The 19204-nt window shown below is 36.9% G+C and overlaps 1 protein-coding gene across 1 annotated transcript in view; it reads right to left on the bottom strand.

Annotated features, from left to right (window-relative positions):
- SLCO1C1 (solute carrier organic anion transporter family member 1C1) overlaps window positions 1-18981 on the bottom strand; it is a 47969-nt gene extending 28988 nt beyond the window's left edge. Inside the window, exons 1-7 of the mRNA XM_080660825.1 lie at window positions 18875-18981; window positions 15025-15178; window positions 13831-13972; window positions 9869-10001; window positions 6273-6394; window positions 1415-1561; window positions 722-820 (exon numbers count right to left, since the gene is read on the bottom strand). Coding sequence (XP_080516951.1) covers window positions 722-820; window positions 1415-1561; window positions 6273-6394; window positions 9869-10001; window positions 13831-13972; window positions 15025-15168 — 787 coding nt within the window. The 5' untranslated portion in view covers window positions 15169-15178; window positions 18875-18981. The remainder of the gene's footprint in view (window positions 1-721; window positions 821-1414; window positions 1562-6272; window positions 6395-9868; window positions 10002-13830; window positions 13973-15024; window positions 15179-18874) is intronic.
- Window positions 18982-19204: the final 223 nt, after the last annotated feature.

Below are 19204 nucleotides of genomic sequence, written 5' to 3' on the forward strand. Positions count from 1 at the left end.
CAACTAGTATAAGAATTTTGCATTCTATTTTAACACAATAATTTCAAAGTGCAATTCCAGAATTTAAAAAAAAAATAGCATAGTTTTTCTAAGTGCTTCCTTGGAATTCTTTTAAAAAACAAAACAGAAAAATACTATTTGTTTCTAGGGGGTCCACCTTGCAAGGAAAGAAATAAACTAATAGCTATGGAAAAATGAGGCCCACATTTATTCCCTACACAAGCACTCCCCCAGAAGGAAAGCTGGTCTCATGACATAGGCCTCTGCCTAAGAAAGATTTGTACAGTAAAGAAGGGAATTTTGGTTGCCAGAAGACTTTCAATCTTTGGTTTTTCTGGCAAGTCAATAAACACATTATCAATTGATGTAACTATAATAAATGTTGATACACCTGAATCCAACAAGAGCCAACAAGTAGCCACCATGTGTAGTCATAGCTATGATGGAGTGCGTTTGAACTGGCTAACCGAAGTGAAAAAGCATACACCTGAATAACAAACCATGGGTCATCCAGTTCTAATTACCACCTATTTTTCATATTCCATTTATTAATGTGCATGATGATTCTATCAACAATAAGTCTTTTCATGGCCTATTTTTATTTTATGAAAGATTACTATCCTATCATTTTATAAAAAGTCAAATTGCTATTTTCTACCCCATCCCATTATAAAATTGCAGTAAAACAAGTGAACAAATAACAATACGTTCATTCCCTTACCTAGGTTTACAAAGCCAATGTCAACATACAGCTTGGCACATAATGAGCCTAACAGGAAGCCAAAGATCGGTCCTATAATTGCAACCGTCTGCACACACCCTGTACCAAAAAAAAAATAAAATAAAATAAAAAATAAAAACTTAAGTAATAAGGTACCATTTCTTTGCTTTTGTAAATTAATACATTTTTAAAGAAGACATGTGGAATGAGATCTGGTTAGTAACTGAAAATAGTTCATCAACTCTTTATTTAAGTGTACTCAATTTGTCAGTTTTTCAACCTCACTGAATTAGGAAATAAGTTCTTAGCTTTGGAAAAAGACTGAACACTTATAAGCCATTAATTACCTCTTAGTAAGAAAATAACACGAGGACTGACTCTGATATATAAATATGTCACCTACATGCTTCTGTAGTCCATGAAGTATGTGAAGATGCTTACACAAGGTCATATATCCTTGCCTTGGAGCTCAGTTATTTCCCTTTAACTTGATGTTCTTTCCCTAATGCAATAGAGTCCTCTATTTGAAGTTTCTTTACTATTCAAATCCTGACTGTGGACTTCAGAAATGCGTGAACTGAATAAAGCATTTGGGTATGAAGTAAAAAGCCTTCCACACCCAATTGAGTTTAGAATGGAGTTGAGAAAACCAGGTACCCTGCTTTCAGAAAAGATAAATGAGGTGGGCATTACCAATATAGAAAGCCGCATTGTCTTCACTGGCAAAATCATCAAGGTAGGTGATGCCAAGGGGCTGAATAGGAGTTTCTCCAATCCCACGAAGAAGGTTCCCCAGGAAAACATAAACCCACATGGAGGAGCTGGTGTCGATTTCACATTCTTGAAAGGAAAGAAAGAAAAGAAAAGAAAAGAAAAAGAACAAGAAAGGAAAGCAAACAAGATGAATGAAATAACGTTACAATTAAAAGTTAAATATTTATTCTGCTTTTCTACAAGTTGTCCTAAAATTGGATTAGAATGTAAAAGTAAAATAAGACAGACAGTTTGAGAGGCTTGAGCAAGATTGGGAAATGTGTTTCATAACTTCAATAGTTTAGGTAGTGTGTAAGTCTCCCAGAGACTTCGATCAAGGAACTCTATTGCTTCTTGTTCCTGTTCCTTCCTTCTTATTTTCTCTCTTCTTTTTATTTCATACTTAAACTAGTTCTTGGAATTCCTACACTCCAATAACCTTCAATATCCTCCTAAGACAAAACACAAAAATTTGAACAAAGACTTTTCTTGCCTTAATCTTTAAACTTCCCTATTTTTTTTCAGCAGAAATCACTTGTAATTTTATTGCTGACAAAGTTTTATCTGAAATTCAAAATTTTAGATGGCTGAGACTTCAACTTTGGGCAGCATTGCCTATAATTATAATTGTTTGATAATGAATAACAATCTTTAGAGCTCATGTTTAGAAAAAAAATCATCTAAAAATTAAAAACCCTATAAGTTTTAGTAGTATAGCTATTCCAACAAAAAGAACCTTGGATGTATTTTTAGAGTGAAATTCAAAGCTAACAATTTTCAAATGCTTTCATAAAAGCCACGTCTTAATATGAATATGTGAAGTTGGACAATTACTCCCATATCATAAATGAAATATTCGTTCAAGAGTTTAGTCACTTTAATAGAAAGGATATTCACCACCTCCAACAATCACCACTCTGAATGCTCCCTTTCTGTGAGGCACTGGGCTAAGTGTTCTGTGGGCATTTTTAAATCGAATTCCCCTAAGAATCCTATGAGGTAGGAGTTATTTTCACCTATTAGTAATCCTTAAAACGATTTCTGAAGGTAAAGCATGGGTTACAAAGAAGTGGGGGGTGCCCAGCCAGTGTGGCTCAGTGGTTGAGCATCAATCCAGGAACCAAGAGGTCAGGGTTTGATTCCCAGTCAGGGCACATGCCCAGGTTGTGGCTTGATCCCCCGTAGGGGGCAAGCAGGAGTCAGCCAATTGATGATGTTCTTCTCTTATTGATGTTTCTATCTCTCTACCCCTCTCTCTTCCTCTCTCTCTAAAGTCAATAAAAAAGATTTTAAAAAAGAACTGAGGTGAACGCTTTCATGTAGTGGAATCCGACTGCAAAACACAAAAGAACTCTGTGCAGTCACGTAGCTTCCTGTCTTGATTCTGCCACTTCTAGAAATGTAGCCAAGGGACCCTGGGTTTTTCACTTATCTTCTCTAGATTTCGCTTCCATCCCCCAAAATATGATGGGAATTCCTTTACCAAAAATAGATTCTAATGTCAATTCTAGTCCTAACATTTATTATTGTTGTTCTAAGAAGCTTGTTGGTAAGTCTTACAGATAAATGCAGACACCTTAGATCTGTGCTTTCCAATACAGTAGCCACAAGCCACCTGAGGCTGAGAAGGCTAATAAGGGCTAATTCCAATGCAACCCTGATATTTGGGGGCTAGCAATTGGAATCCATGCCAGCAAGCTCAGTGTACATTCTTGATAACCTATAATTAAGTCACTACCTCCTTCCCAGATACTGGTCTTGCAGAACCTGTTACAGAGGCCATAAAACTGTGGACAGTGCACTGCCCCGGAGGGAGGGTTATTAATGCTGGCGCCAGGACAAATGATCAGATATGGCCTGGAGACCCCCAACACCTGGGGGGCCTTCTTGCAAGGCCCGCAAAAAGGACCAGAAGCATAATCCATATTTGCAGGACAAAGACCACAGGGAGATATAAAGAGAAGCCCCCTGCATGTTTCTTCACTCAGATTTGGTAAGTTATTCCCTGAGTCCGCCGGCATATTAAACAGTGTCCCGTCTTTTCTTTTAAAGCGTTGCTTGGTTTTCTTTGGTATTCTGCAACAAGGCAATGGAAATTTAAATTAATTAAAATGACATAAAGGTAAAAATTCAGTGCTCAGTCATAACATTAGGTACTGGAAATATAGCTCAGTCACATTAGCTATATTTCCAGTACCTAATAGTCACATGTGGCTAATGGCTACTGTATTGGACAGTGTAGATATAGAGAATTTTCATCACCACAGAGTTCCGTGGAACACATCTGCTCTAGAGTATTACTGGGGGTGGGGAACAGGGTCACGTGTGTTGAGAAGAGTCCTACATTTGCCCCACTAGCATCTTAAAGATGAGCCTTGTGTTCATTATATATAATGCCCACATATGTCTATGACTTTAAAGAAAAGGATTGAGTTGTGAGTCTTATACTCTGTGTCTGACTTAATAACTTGTCTCTTTACATTAAAAACATTTTCATTCCCCATCCCTAAGCCTTATGTTTCTTTTTTAACATTAAAGGTTTAAATATTTCCTAATAGGCTATATTGTCATTTATATCGTGTCTCTTCCCTGATTATCTAAAACAAAAACAAAGTAAAGTATCTCCAATGACTGACCATGGTATGCAGATGAAATCTCAAACTCTTCAGCTCAGTTTCTTGTCTCTTTATGTGAATTAAATTTATTATCCATGATATTCTTTATGTCCAGCATGTCCTCCCTGACATTCTCTCCTCACATTTCTATATTTCTTTTAATCCTCTGCCCTTCCCCTTCATTCAAACAGCCAGACTGCTAGTGTTGACTGCTCAGAAAAGAGACATCTCAAAAGAAAGCATTAATAAGGACATTAGAGGAGTGAATGGGTTTTAAGATATAGATAAAAGATTTCAATGGGTAGAAGGTATATAGAAGGAATTCTTCCATATTTTGTAGAAATAGATTCCAATCTAGGAATAGAGAGTGAGATGGGGGGTGTTGGGAATAAGAGTTGATCTATTGATGCTGAAGGGGTAAGGATAAAGGGGATGCCTTTGCAGTATCTCAGAGACAAACACCTGTGGGTAGCTTTTTGGATTCCATGAATGAGAAGAACCTGTGCCACCATGAGCAGGCAAAGTCCAGGGAGGTGGTAAGACCCCAAACATAAACTGGTTGCACAATGAAGCTAAGCATCCCCATCTTCAGCTCCTCACAGGGTTTCCACCATCTACATTAACACAGAAGAGATGATTCCCATGTCCCCAGGGGTGACTCATACATGTCATTGCTGTATAATGTGCATCAGCCACATGGAACTCTATCATTCTAACAAAATTCCCCAACTCCTATCTTGTGAGGAAAGTAGAATTATATCCATGTTTCTAAGACAATCACTCCTGCAACAGAGAGAGCTGCTGGGCTAAAAGAATACAGACATGGTCACAAGATGACCCCAAGGTGACATGTATGACTAAACACTGAGGCCAGAAGGATTAGATGTCTAAGAATACAGGGCACCAATAACACCAAACATCCTCTTCCCATAACTCCCCCTTTTACTATTATGTAACCTCCTTAGAATGTAAGCAGCCCCTGGGAAAAGGGTGAAGATTAGGGAAAAATTGACTGAGATTAAGTTTTTGCCATTCTAATGAAGAGAGGCTGAACACAGAAATTAAATTGAGTTCTCAGGAAAAATATATTTCTTTCATATCTGAGCAATGGACTGAGATTTGTAAATGCTAAACTAGCTTTACCCTAATTTCATGGCCTGCCTTATTTGAAACCACCAGAAGGCTTTCCGCAGTCACCAGCAAGTAATGTTCCTTGTCCCATAAGATTTTATTGTCTACTAGAGGCCCGGTGCATGAATTCGTGCACAGGTGGGGGGTCCCTCAGCCTGGCTGGCAATCCGGCCCGCTGAGGGGAGGGACCACAGGAAGTTGGCTGGCCGTGGGAGGTTGGCTGTGGAAATGCACTGACCACCAGGGGGCAGCTCCTGCATTGAGCATCTGTCCCCTGGTGGTCAGTGCACATCATAGCTCCCGGCCAGTTATCTGGTTGTCTGGTCAGAATGGTTGCTTAGGCATATATATATATATATATATATATATATATATATATATATATGCATTTTCTTAGGATCTCATTATATACTGCTTCATATTCTAGGATTTTTTTTATGGCACTATAACATCTCAGTCTAAGTAGTAAAGTTTCTTTGTTGTTGTTAATTCTCTCCCGAGGATATCTTTCCATTGATTTTTAGAGAGAGTGGAAGGAAGGGGGAGAGACAGAAAGTGAGAAATATTGATTGGTTGCCTCCTGCATGCACCCCAACCAGGACCTGGGATGGAGCCTGCAACCAAGGTACATGCCCTTGACTGGAATTGAACTCGGGACCCTTCAGTCTGTGGACTGACACTCTATCCACTGAGCCAAACTGGGTAGGATGTAAGTAGGAAAGCTTTAGACAGCAAAAATTATATAGATATTTTGTCCATAATAAAGAACATATAAAGTCTTTTTTTTATCTTTATTGATTTTAGAGAGGAAGGGAGAGGGAAAGAGAGATAGAAACATCAATGATGAGAGAGAATCATTGATTGGCTGCCTCCTGCATGCCCCCTACTTGGGACCAAGCCCGCAACCCAGGCATGTGCCCTTGACTGGAATCGAACCTGGGACCCTTCAGTCCGCAGGCTGATGCTCTATCCACTGAGACAAACCAGGTAGGGCAAAGTCTTTTTTTTTTAAAGTTTGCCTAGTCATTAAAGTAAAAACAAAATAATCTTACCATTATTTATTTTGGATTGTGATTTTTCCATAACTGAGGTTGTTAGTTGACTGTTTGATTCCAGGAGACATGGAGAGGTGCTAAGAGTGGAATTGGTGAAAGAATACCTTTCATATCTGTACCTGTATGAAAAGAACATTTTCTTTACTACAGACTCATTTAGTATCATGCAAAAAATATTGCATGTATACTACATGACTCATTAGGGTACTTGTTTGAGTTCTCAGCTATCCCTGAATCCCCAAACCAAACCAGTGTTTAATAGCAGAATTTTCTGAATATACTGCCAGAAAATCTGGTTCATAGGTGTTGCACCCTATTTGAACCCATCAATTATCCATTGTAATGAAAGAAAATAAAAGTAAGAATTATTCATAGAGGTTCATTTTAATATAAAATGACTGTAAATCACATACTCTCTTGGTGGAAAAAATATGTCCATTGAAGTTGGTTAGAAAAGGAGACAAAGAAGTAATGAAAGGGGACCCAGGGTATAAATGCTTTTAAAGTAGGGATTTTAGTTCTAACATGGATTCAAACCATGGCTGACACAATCTTGATTCTGATGCATGAAATTGTATAGTAGCTTTGGAGAGCAATATCTGTATAGTGACTATTGTAAATAGTTTCCCTGCTTTCAAGTTTGCTCCACCAGTCATTTTTCTAAGCAGTAGTCAATGTGACCCTTTAAAATATGTCAGATCATGCCCCTCTGCTCAAAACTCCCACTGGTTTCTCATCTCATTCCAGATGAAGCTAAAGCCCCTGCAATTGTTTGCCACATTACTACTCAAGGTGTGGTGTGCAGACCAGCAGCATCAGCTGAGTCTCAAGTCTACATTTTACCAAGAGCCTCCAGCGAAATGTCCATCAAAGTTTGAGAAACAACCTTGACACCTTCACCCATTTTTTTGTACACTTTCTCCTGGCTCATCCCACTGGGTCACAAGGCTCCTTACAGTTCACCCAGGCTCCCTCCTGCTGCAGAAACTTTGCATTCACTGCTCATTTTGCCTAGAATCTTCCTCCCCAGACATCTGTGTGGCTCTCCCTTTCATCTCTTTCAGTTGTCCCCAAATGTCACCATCTCAGTGAGCCATCCCCTGACAATCCTATGTTAAATAGCAACCTGCTACACACATACTCCTTCTGTGCCTTATTGGGTTTTCTCTAACATTATCTGACTTACTGTATCATGATTTGTTGGTTCATTGTCTATTCCTCATAAGATTTATGGAAGCAGAGATTTTTCACCACTTTATCCTTATTTCCTAGAATAATAATCTACACTAATAAAAGAGAAACATGCTAATTGACTGTACCTTCATGACGCCCACCAGCCAATCAGGAGTGAGTATGCAAATTAATCCAACAAAGATGGTGGGTTAATTTGCATATGCAGGTGCTGAGCGGCCAGGGGAGGGGTGGGATGCTTGCGTTGTGGCCATGGTGACGACACAGGCATTCAGCACCACCCCAGCCGCTTCGGGCCTCTGGGCAGTGTGGGAAGGCAGAAAGGCGGCTTCAGGCTAGAGTGGAAAGGCAGCTCCTGGCCGGAGTGGAAAGGCGGCTCCGGCCAGGGCAAAGGGGAAGGAAGGGCCATTCTTGCACAAATCTTCATGCATCGGGCCTCTAGTCTTATATATCTCTTAAATTCATGAGTTAAATGACCTACCATACATAAAGCTAAACACAGCCTCTTGGGGGCAGGCCCTTAATAATTGATATCCATGATTAATATTATTTGTTGGACATTAAGGGTAATGCTGCTAGGCAGACAGAGCATATATAGTAGGTAGTCTTTTAGAGAACAAAAATTATATTTGGACAAGTACCCAATTAGTGACTCATCCTGTAGAAGGTTGAAAACAAGTTATTATCATAACCCTCAGCAGATAGCAAACTTAATGAAGTGTGTGTATATTTTGTTTCTTTTTTTTCCCTCAGTGAAGTAGTCCCATTACCTGACACAGCACGAGGCAAATGGCAGACACTAAATAATAAATCAACAAATATATCTTTCAACATGTAAAGGGTGGTGAATATGAATCTCTTTCTGTTCCTTTGGCATCCTTCGTCTGCATTAGCCTGGCTGCCTGGCTGCTTTCTCTTAGATACACTCCTCTCAGGTGGATTGGAGACCCATTTCCTTGGTCTCTTCCTTTGCCTCTTCCTTAGGCATTAGCCCACATAAAACCTTTGTAGAACCTCAGTGATCCAAGGAAACTTCTGCTCTTGTGGAAAGGAGGCCAGAGATATGTCCAAAGAGCAGGCAGAAGCCCTGAAGCCATGAATCTCTCTCCAAGTAAAAGTGAAGGTAGAGGGAAACTGCCCAAACACGTAGGAAAGACCCCACACAGAGGATTCTGTGCACCGTCTTTACAGACTGGCCACAGAGGCCAAAATCTGACTCTAGGTATAGGAGTGACCTGGGAATCTGAGGAAAAGTTTGGATCAGATCATTTCTAAGTCTCTCCAGCTCTAATATGTCACAATGTATTGATCTACACTGGGCAATAAAGTATTAATTGATATATAATTTTAAAATTATTCTCTTGTTTCTACACCTCTTGGAAGTCACTTCTCTCAGTCAGCAATAGGTAAGCACAGAGAAGGGAGGTAACATGGATATGCATAAAGAAGTCAGAATACCTGTTTTAGGAGTTCAGTGCTATAATATAAGACACCTAAACATGAGAAAGTCACCAGGCTCTTTAAGTCATGGCCTTTAGCTCTAAAGTAAAAAAGTATAAACTATGTTCTTCTACCCTATAGGTTATCATAAGGATATGGAATCTATACTAATAAAAGGCCTGTGGCCGTCACACCGTAACGCCGTCACGACCAAATGAACAGCAGCTCTTGCGGCAGGCGGGGCGGGGCCCGAGCTACCAGCAGCGGAGAGCTACCAGCGGCAATGGCGGGGCATGAGCTACGAGCGGGGATGGACGGGGTGGCCAGCTGAGGCAAGTGGAAGCAAGCTACTTGCGCAGGATTTTGTGTGCGCTGGGCCTCTAGTGATATAATAAAGATGAAAAACCTTTGGAACTACTAAAGTTGTATACAGGTACTAACAAAGTCCCAAAAGTAGATTTCAGAGTTCATGGATACAGACACCCCACTTTTATTGAGGAAGTGCTATGAGATAATATTTGTAAATTGAATACTTATTTTGAGTTGATAACATATCCTTATGTCAATGTCCTGCCAGTCAAGTGTACCATGATCCCGCATATTACCTGTAACACTCACTCATTACCCATTTGACATTTATCAAATAATATATTAATTTCCTTTTGTTTATATATTTTGTATCCACAGATAAATGAAAGCATTTGAATGAAGACATATAAGTGAAAATTTCCCTTTAATTTTGTTGACATCAATACATAGTAGTGTAACAAACTTTTTTCTTACAGATCAAATTATAAGTAAAATTGCAAGTACTCTGAAATTTTGCCCAAAGAGGATATAATAAAGATAAGATAGAATTTATCAGGGGCCGTTTTATAACATTTAAATAATTCATTGTAACCATGAAAAGAGAAATGCAGCTGTTGGTTACAGCAAGAACAGGATGATTGCATTTGACTCACTGTTCCATGAAGAACTGAGGCAGTGCAATGAGCAATGTTCCGACTCCCATGATCAGGCAGCCCACTCCAATTATTTTTGGCCTGTGAAGTCTGGCTCCAAAGTAGCTAACAAATGTTATAACTAAGAGATTCCCTTGGAAGAAAAGAAAAAATGTTCATAAGTTAGGGAACTTAGAAAAAGTCAGCAGAATAACTAAATGAGGTTACGTCAGTGAATGAATGTCTATAGCAAGTCTAGCCATATTTTGTTGTGACTAAACTGTCCCCACCATCATTCCGATCATTTGACTTTCTTTCCTTTAAACTGAGATGACTGTTGAAATTGTCTTTTTACTCATTACTTCAATCATGTTACCCCTTTGTCAGAATATTTTAATGACCAAGCCTTCTACTTCATTTTCACACACCCTAGTGATTTGTTCTTTTAAAGTATTTTATCATTAATCAAATTGTAGAAGACATCCTTCAGCTGTTCTCTTAAATTTTCTTTGCTGATTTGGAAGTAACCTTTATTATTGTTTCTTCATTTATTAAAGTTTTCTAATAAAACTTCATATAGTTTCCCATTTGCTCTTGAAACACACATCACATATTTTTGCTTTAGCTGAACATAAACTAGTAAGAAAAAGTAAAACAATTGCACCTCACTTTAAATGAAATCAAATTATAAAATTCATATTTTTATAAATGATATTTAGAATTTGTTTATATCCTTTTTACAAAAAGATAAGATTCAAAATAAGAGCACAAATTACACTACATAAACAACTTTAGGAACATATCAATTATATAACTTCCATGTATATTTATAATACAAATTTTATGAAATATAAAATCTCACAAATTATACACAGCTATCTCTTTATAAAAAAATAATTAAGAAATATCTTTTGAAGGTTGAATTAGGCCTTTCTAAAATGTCTCTGAAGATGCGTGTGATGATGAAGACAACTGACTAACCATGCTTTAGGGATGATGTCCTCGTGCTTTCCTCTGCACAAAATTCCTGAAACAAGGTGGTAAGGGATATAGAAATATTAAAAATGCAGAATCTCGGTAGCTCCTGACAGTTTCTGAGTCCACGGATCCGAGGGCAGGCCAAGAAATCTGCATTTTTAATCCTAGCTCAAATGTGTTGGTGAAGATGGTTCCTGGAACATATTTTGATAAACACTGTTTAGGGTATTGGATATCAAGGGGCTTTAAAGTTTTAACTATTTGCATTTTGAATATTTAATTTTCTAAGTACTAGAGTGCTAGATAGAGCAAGAACTTAGCAATAATGCAGCACTTGATTGTGATGGCTGATGGTTCGCCTTGCCATTAAAGTCCTTCTTGATGTTTCCAATTTTTTTTTTTAGCAAGAGTGTTTCCTTACATCTGCAAGCAATCATCTAATTTACTACTGTTTATTCACATTGCCAGCGTTAGTCAAGTGCAAAAAGAGCAGCAATTTTTCTAGCCTTGAGGATAATAATGATAGTGAGAAAAGTAGATTACATAGTGGCTCCAGGCTTTATGGCTCTCAGAAGATTTAACCTCCTTTTAATTTTCATATTAAAAAACATTGAGTATGAGATTTCTCATTTGACATCTAAGTATTTAGTAGAGGAAATTTTGTGTTGCAGATATTGCTAATTATGTCTATATTTTTGTTAAAGTGCCACAGTAAAACCAAACCAAACAAAAGTTTGTTTTCAGTTTATAAATAATGTGTCTCCCTATGCCACCTCCCCTTCCTACTTCCCACACCGCCACCCTCACAATAGATGACTCAATGTTTACAGTCTGTTTTGTGTTACATTAGTGGGTATGCCAAATACTGCATGATATCATTTCAGCATCTGTGATACATAGATGAGTCTTATGTTCTTTTACTTAGTATCCTTTCTGAATTCTCAGAAGATACACTTGGAGAATAAATGGTGATAAATGGTCTTTAAAAGATTGAATTGGATATCAAAATTCTTTCACATCTACCATCACTAGCCTCTCAAAAAAACCCCCAAAAAACAGTTACACAGAGTTTTAAAAATATGTTTTACCAAAATTTCAAGTAACAGATTCCACATACACACAGCATTTTAGAATAATAGAAAACTCCTCAACTCACCTTATAAGACTAATATTTTTTGAAATCAAGACTACACAAGAACAATAAAAGAAAAGACCAAATATAGTTTATTCCAGGAGTACAGAGGTATTACAAAAAAAGAAAATTAATAAAATAACTATGGTTATCATATAAAAGCATTCAACCTAATTAGCCACTCATTTATAATAAGAAAAAAATATCTGAGCAAATTAACTTTTAAGGCATATATATCAAAACCTCAATCAAACATATTGCTTATCTGTAAAATTTTAAAAGCATTTTTATTAAGGTCAGATATGAGAGAAGGATGCCCATTTTGACTGCTTTTATTCACCCTAATACGAAGGCCAAAGAAATAAGGCAAAACCAATAAATAACAGATCTATGAATTTAGAAAGAATAATATAAAATCATCTTATGTTTCAAACAATATAACTGTCTATTCAGAAAACTCTACACCATCTATAGACAATCAATTAAAATGAACAAAAATTAAACAAGGTTGCTGCATACAGATAACATTTAGAAATCAATATTGTATTGAGATGGTCTAACCTACTGCACACCCAGGCTGTTTGGTGTGGCCTATTGCTCCTAGGCTACAAACCTGCACCGCATGGTTACTGTACTGACTACTGTAGGCAGTTGTGACACAATGGTAAGTACTTGTATATCTAAACATAGGAAAGTCACAGTAAAAATACACTATACCAGAGACAAAAATGGTATAGGGCACTTACCATAAATGGGAGCTTGAAGGACTAGAAGTTGTTTTAGGAAAGTTAGTGAGTTAGTTGTGAGTGAATGTGACGGCCCAGGACATTGGTGTGCACTACTATAGACTTCACAAACACTGTCCCACAAGCCCTCCCCCAGTATCAGCATCACCTGGGGTTTCTTAGAAATGCAGAATCTTATTTCCCTTCCTACAGAATCAGTATCTGCATATTAACAAGCTTGCCTAGTCATGTGTATGAACATCACCATATGATTAGCACTAAACTTAGACATTTTATTCTGGTAGAATGATGAAAGATTTAAGTAGCAAATGCCCCAAAGCAAGAGGTTAACTAATCATTCTTTTAATTCTTTCTGTGATATTCAGAGTTAAAAACTGGAATATGTAGTATGAATTCAAAAAAGCAATTGTTGAAGAGTTAAAAGATTCCTTCGCTGTCCTGAAAGTTATCAAGTGAAGCTGAAACTGTAGCCATTGAAGATTTTTACTATAGCATATATGTATCTGAGTCCCAATTGGCATTAATAACCACAGAGCTACTATTCTCCATTAACAAAGAATTAATGCCTCTTAGTTTATCAGTTCAAGAAGCTGACTAACTGGGGTTATACCACTTAAATTACTTCTAAAACTTTGACTAAACTCAACTGGTCTTTTCAAATTCTAAGAGGTTGTCTACAGTCAATTGCTAACTGAAGACACCTGAGTGTAGAATTTTATTATCTGCTTTGCTCTTCTAGTCTTGTCAACAGAATTCCTCTCTCTTCTTTCTAGGCTACTGGGCAGAAACCCCCTTTCATGGTTTAACTTCTTCTTCAATAATTACAATGAATTTCATACAGCCCATTTGGATTCTTTTGAGTTTTGAACCACAGAGCTTCCAGGAAAAATGACTTATGTAAAAACACTTCCCACATACCTTTAAACTCAGAATACTGAGAGCATCTCACTCTCTCCCCCGGGAAAGTCTCTCATTCTGATTGAGAACTCTGAAATGGATGATTCGTATAATATTGAACACCTGGAATATATTGCTGGTTGCTCAGAGAGAACAAATTACAGTGAAGATGTCCTTTACTCAGCCCTAGAAGACCTTGTGCTTAAAAGCCAGGCATCTGCAATACCTACCAATTTCAAAACTGCCATCAATAACGCCCACCAGGGAGGAAGGGATTTCAAACCTTCTCTCTATTTGAGTGATGGTGCTCTTCAGATAGCCTTCTGACAGTGCTTTGGCAAAGTAAACAAAAGATAAGGCGCCCAGGAACACCTGGAAAATATGACAGGTCACACTTAATCTGACTCCAGCTTGGTACACAACTGGAAACTTACTAAACAAATAAATGAACAAACAAACAAAACCCCAAACCAAGAACAATGTAGCAAGCATGTTATCATTGAACATTTTATTCAAGCATTTCCACCTCAAGCTCACGCAAATTTCTAAAAAAAAATACAATTTCTTTTAGAAATAACAGATTTTTACTCAGACTGTAAGTTGAACTCCTTTTTTTTCCCTCTCCTTTCTTCCTCCTTCCTCCAAAGGACATTGAAAAGAATTGTGGCTTTGAAAAGAAAATTTATTCTATGGTAAAGCAAAGAGTTTGGAGCCATTCATAGTTAAGAAAATAAGAAACCATAAACCATACACTTAACATCTTATCACAAGTCTAGCACCCATGATTGTATGATTCATAGTGATGGTGCATGAATTTTTTTGCTATCTGGCATATGCATTTTGCTAGACCCAGGGGTATAACAGGGTATCCATAGGGTAGGTTATCATTTATATAAAAAAGACACATTTGTTGGTTGATGTTTGGTACAAAGAAAGAATAGGAAGTTGGAGTAAAAAAAAGCACCATTTAACCCTATCCCCTCCACTGACCATACTGTGCAGCAAGAAAGGTCAAATGCTTTATTTTTTAAAATGGGAATAATGTAGATATTTCATAGATTAATTATTATAACTGTGCATAGTATAATATCTGGTATCTGGCACATGGTAGATATTTAGTAACTATTCGTTCTCTCTCTTTCTCTCTCTTTCTTCTGTTAAGAATGGGCATGCAAATGGGCCAGATAAGTAGTACTTAGCAATTTAATCTACATGGTCAGGCAGAGATTTCTTTCTGGCACACTGTGATTTCAATAAATTGCATCTAAGGTCATTTTTAAAGAAGGAAACACATTTTTGCTTCTAGTTATATTGTATAGAAAAAAAGTTTCTGGATAGAGAGCCAAGAGTATCAACTCCACTTAATTTGTTGTTATTCTTCTGTTTGACTACTTACAGTTTTTTAGCATTTGATTGTTTGTTACCTTTAGTTCACCACAGCAGGGCTGTTTTTTCTCTGAGGAGGAATATTCTGTTTTGAAGGAAGGCTTCTCAACAGGTTGCATTGAATTTTTGCAGAATAACTGGATATTTTCTTTGGATGAAGTGTCCATTATGAAAATGTTCATTGACTCTGATCTGTCAAAGTTGATTTTAAAAGTAAAAAACAAAAAACATTTCATTTAAACCCACACGGTTTATTAAATAATATTTTTATTTCACAATAGATCACAATTCTGTAGACATAATTTGACCTGAGAGTACCTTATTGTACCACAGTAAGTTGGCAAAGTTTTTCAATTAAAATTGACCAGGATGTTTGATTAAATAATCCTGCTATCGGGAGTTGGGTGCCAGCATTTCTCTCCAGTTTAAGCCTCATTATGGCAAAGAATAAATTTAAATGTTGCCTTTGGAATAAATAATGAGGCAGAGTTTTGCTAACTTTGTGGTCTTGCCAGCTTAAACTAGAAGCAGTCAGGAAAGGAAGAAGAGGAATTCGGTCATTTGAATATTGCTTTATTAGAATTAAGTCTTTAAAGCCTTTAAATCTATCCTCTTAGCAGAAGAGTCCTAGAATACCACATTGTGACTCCTATAAGTCCCCAACATCCAAAGCCTTAAAATATGGAGGAAAAAAAATAAGAAAGGACCAATTTGTATTATCATTTTAGTTTGACAAATAAGGAAACCACAGTAAAATTTGTATCTCAGATTTAATTCAGGCGAAAGTAGTCTCTGGCCTCCCTTTCTGTGTTTAATTTCACACCCTCCCTGTCCATACTGAGTCCTGGACATGTTCATACTCTCTGAACCTATATTATCCCTGTTCATATCAATATTTTCATATCAGATGTCCCCTCTCTTTAGGATTCAAATGGCTCACTCGGTGACGGCCTGAGAAAAGAATTAAAAAATAAAATAACTTCTGAGTCACCCTAATGTTTATCAGAAGATGTATTGTATATTAATAGAGGTCTTCCATATTTTCATCATTCTTACTAAAGAAATAAAGTTAGGGGCAAAGTTCCAAGTACTGTGGTAGAAATTTACGTTTATTCTGCCAATATGCATGTTACTGAGTTAAATATCAAAAGAAAGACCTAAACAATTTAAAAAGTGGAGAGGATTCCTCCAGCGAGTGTGAATTGAGTCGAGAAGTGTACAGCAAAGGCCTAGTTTTAAAGCAATAATTATTAAACTTTTAGATTACTTGATTTCATGAATGTGCATAACATTAACATTCAAAATACAGACAAAGGAAAGTGAGTAAAACAGAAAAAGACTTAAAAATCCTAAAAATGAAAGTAAATGAAGAGGTGATAATGCTAAACAAAAATCAAAAGACAAAAACATAAGGATACAATATTAATAAGATGGAAATATTAGGAGTATAAAGCATAAATCTATGCACAATGTAAATAATTAAAATCTTGACAAAATGGTTAACTTCTAGAAAATATTATCTATATTGATATAAACCAGAAGAGGAATATAGCCAAGGAAGCCTTAACAAAAATACTCTAAAACTAGCTCTTAAACAAAAATACTAAGGACAGATGATGTAATAGGAGTGTTTTGCCAAGAGATGTCTTTCAAAGAAAGACAGCAAATAATGGAAACAGATGATAATAGTGTCCATTCACTTGACAAAGTTAAAATTATCTTGATAATAAAATTTCATTAAGATAGCACAAAAAGGAAAACTTCAGACCAAATCTGGACATGCTAACATACAAAAAAATACTAGTAAATTCAAATTAATTAATATTTTATAATTAATATCTAGTTTTAAAATGTAATACTATTAGGAACTATATTCACCTAAATCACCACATTAAAAATTGAAAGATACATTGTACAACTTAAATATATACTTTTTATTTGGCAATCATACTTCAAGTTGTAAAAGGAGAATTAAAATAGAAAAATAATAAAATCTCAGTTGATGCAAAACATCAAGTAACAAAATTCAACATCATTTCTGATTTTAAAAAGACACATTCTAAGAAACTAAAAAATTGAAATTCTTCGTATTAACTATCGGATACCAACAACCAACTTTATATATCCATTGGATCACTGAAACTACTTTTCCAGAACAATATTTTTCAAAAACAATGAAAATAGGGTCTGAGGAAAAATGGGGTTATACAATGCTAAATAGGTTTCTTTAGTACAAAACTACTGGTTACTTTTAATTAAAATCCTAGAGAAACCCACTGCTTATAATGATTACAAAAAACTAACTATATGTCCAGTAAATTGTGGAATACTTATTATTTTAAAATAATAAAAATATCACCAAGCAAAAAAATGTATGAACCTGAAAGGTTTTAAAATACAAAAATAAATAATATTAAATGTACAGTTTAAAATGCAGTCGTCTTCCAAGAACTAAACTATACAATTCAAACTGACCTACTGTTTTAGGAGTCTAGAAATATTATTTCTCATCAGCCAGTGACTGGGAAATGAAAATAAATTGTTTAATAAGAAAATTACTATCACTTACAAATTGAATTCCCTGTTCACATGGGTTTGAAAACATTAAAAGGGTTACATTTAGAATATAAATGCTGAGGAGAAAAAACAATCATTTTGAAAAGAATATTAAAAACTTAAGACACCAAAATACATCATCTTCTTAACATTTGGAGATGTTGACACAAAAATTTCTCTAACTATTCTCCAGGAGTGATATCAAAACAAGAGAACTATAGTCATCCTCGTTGATGCTGTGTAAGGGCAAAATGATGTCCCACTGAAAATACTGACACTGAATAGCTTTAGTAAAAATATAATTTTATTTTGATGGCTAATTTGCCCTATCATCATCTCAAGTATAGCATGTTTCAGGGAGCATGCGTTTTTCATCCCTCTGTGAAAAGAGGGGGAAGAAGCTCAATGACATGAACAGAAAGATCTTTGGGGCCTGCAGGTGCTCGTTCTTTTTTGCTCTTGATTTGCCATTGCAGACGTAGAGCAACAGCACAGATATTTAGAAAAATTTGCACTTGGAAAATTTGTAACTGTTCTCCTACCACTTGGAGAGATTATTCCAGGAAAGAGGCATGGCAAAGTTCTCATCCAACACCATGGGTTGAAGTATAACTTATTCTAGAGAGGAAAAAAATTAACCAAGCAGAGTTTCTTCATTGTAGTCTGAAAAAAAAAAAAAAAAAGGAATTCCCTGATCCCATAGGTTTGAAAATCAATCCTCTGGTTTTTAACGAGCTTAAGTGGCCTTAGAAGGTTATAGTTAGAGCACACAAATGCCCTGATCCGGTGACCAACCATCCAGCAGTCAGCTTCCAAAGACTGCCCCAAGTCAGAAAGGCAGCCACTTCCCAACACTCTTCTCTCAGTCACCTCACAGGAAGATGGACACCAAGATCCCTCCCTTCGGGAATGTGTGTTCTCTAGAAAGCTGATTTCCCAATAAAAGTAATTGTGTCAGAGTCAGATTTAATAGGTACTGTTTATGTGCCAGGTGATTTATATATTTTTGGCTATTTTTTAAAACAACTGAACAAGTTTAGCATTATCATTCCCATTTCATAGAAAATGATATGGCCCAGAACAGTCAAACATCTTGTCAAAAACTTCCCAAGTAATAAACATCAGAGTCAAAATGGGAACCTAGATCTGAGTGTGTCTGACTTTTTTAACCAGTCTCTTCTGTTTCCACCAATTTAGCAAAGGGGCCCAACATCTTGAATGGAAAAGTGTTATGGATAAGACGCTATGCAGAACTCAAGGGTTTATTAACCTCTCCCCTGCGAGGATCCGACGTGATAGTCACAAAACAGGAATGCAGAAACCAAATCTTACCTGGAGGTGGAGATCAAAGACAGCCACTTCCCCTCAGTGTGTTCAGCGAGAGGCTGGACCACACTTCACAGACTGAGAGCGCAGACTGGGGTGGATGGTGCAGCAGGTCTGAGGAGTTCTGGCAGGTGGGGAGAGCCTGGATGGATACAGACAGTGCAGATTAGGAGGGAGAAAAGATGAAGGGCATGGCCTCACCCCTGAGCAATCTCTTTTCTTTCCTCTTTCCTCCTGGCCTCCTTTCCCTGGCAGTCGGCAGAGAACAGGCCAGGCTGGCAACGCCACTGACGTGCATCTCAGCTCTCAGGGCACAGAAAGAGCTGAAGCCTTTGA

Source organism: Plecotus auritus, assembly GCF_963455305.1.
Source record: "Plecotus auritus genome assembly, chromosome: 3".
NCBI lineage: Eukaryota > Metazoa > Chordata > Mammalia > Chiroptera > Vespertilionidae > Plecotus > Plecotus auritus.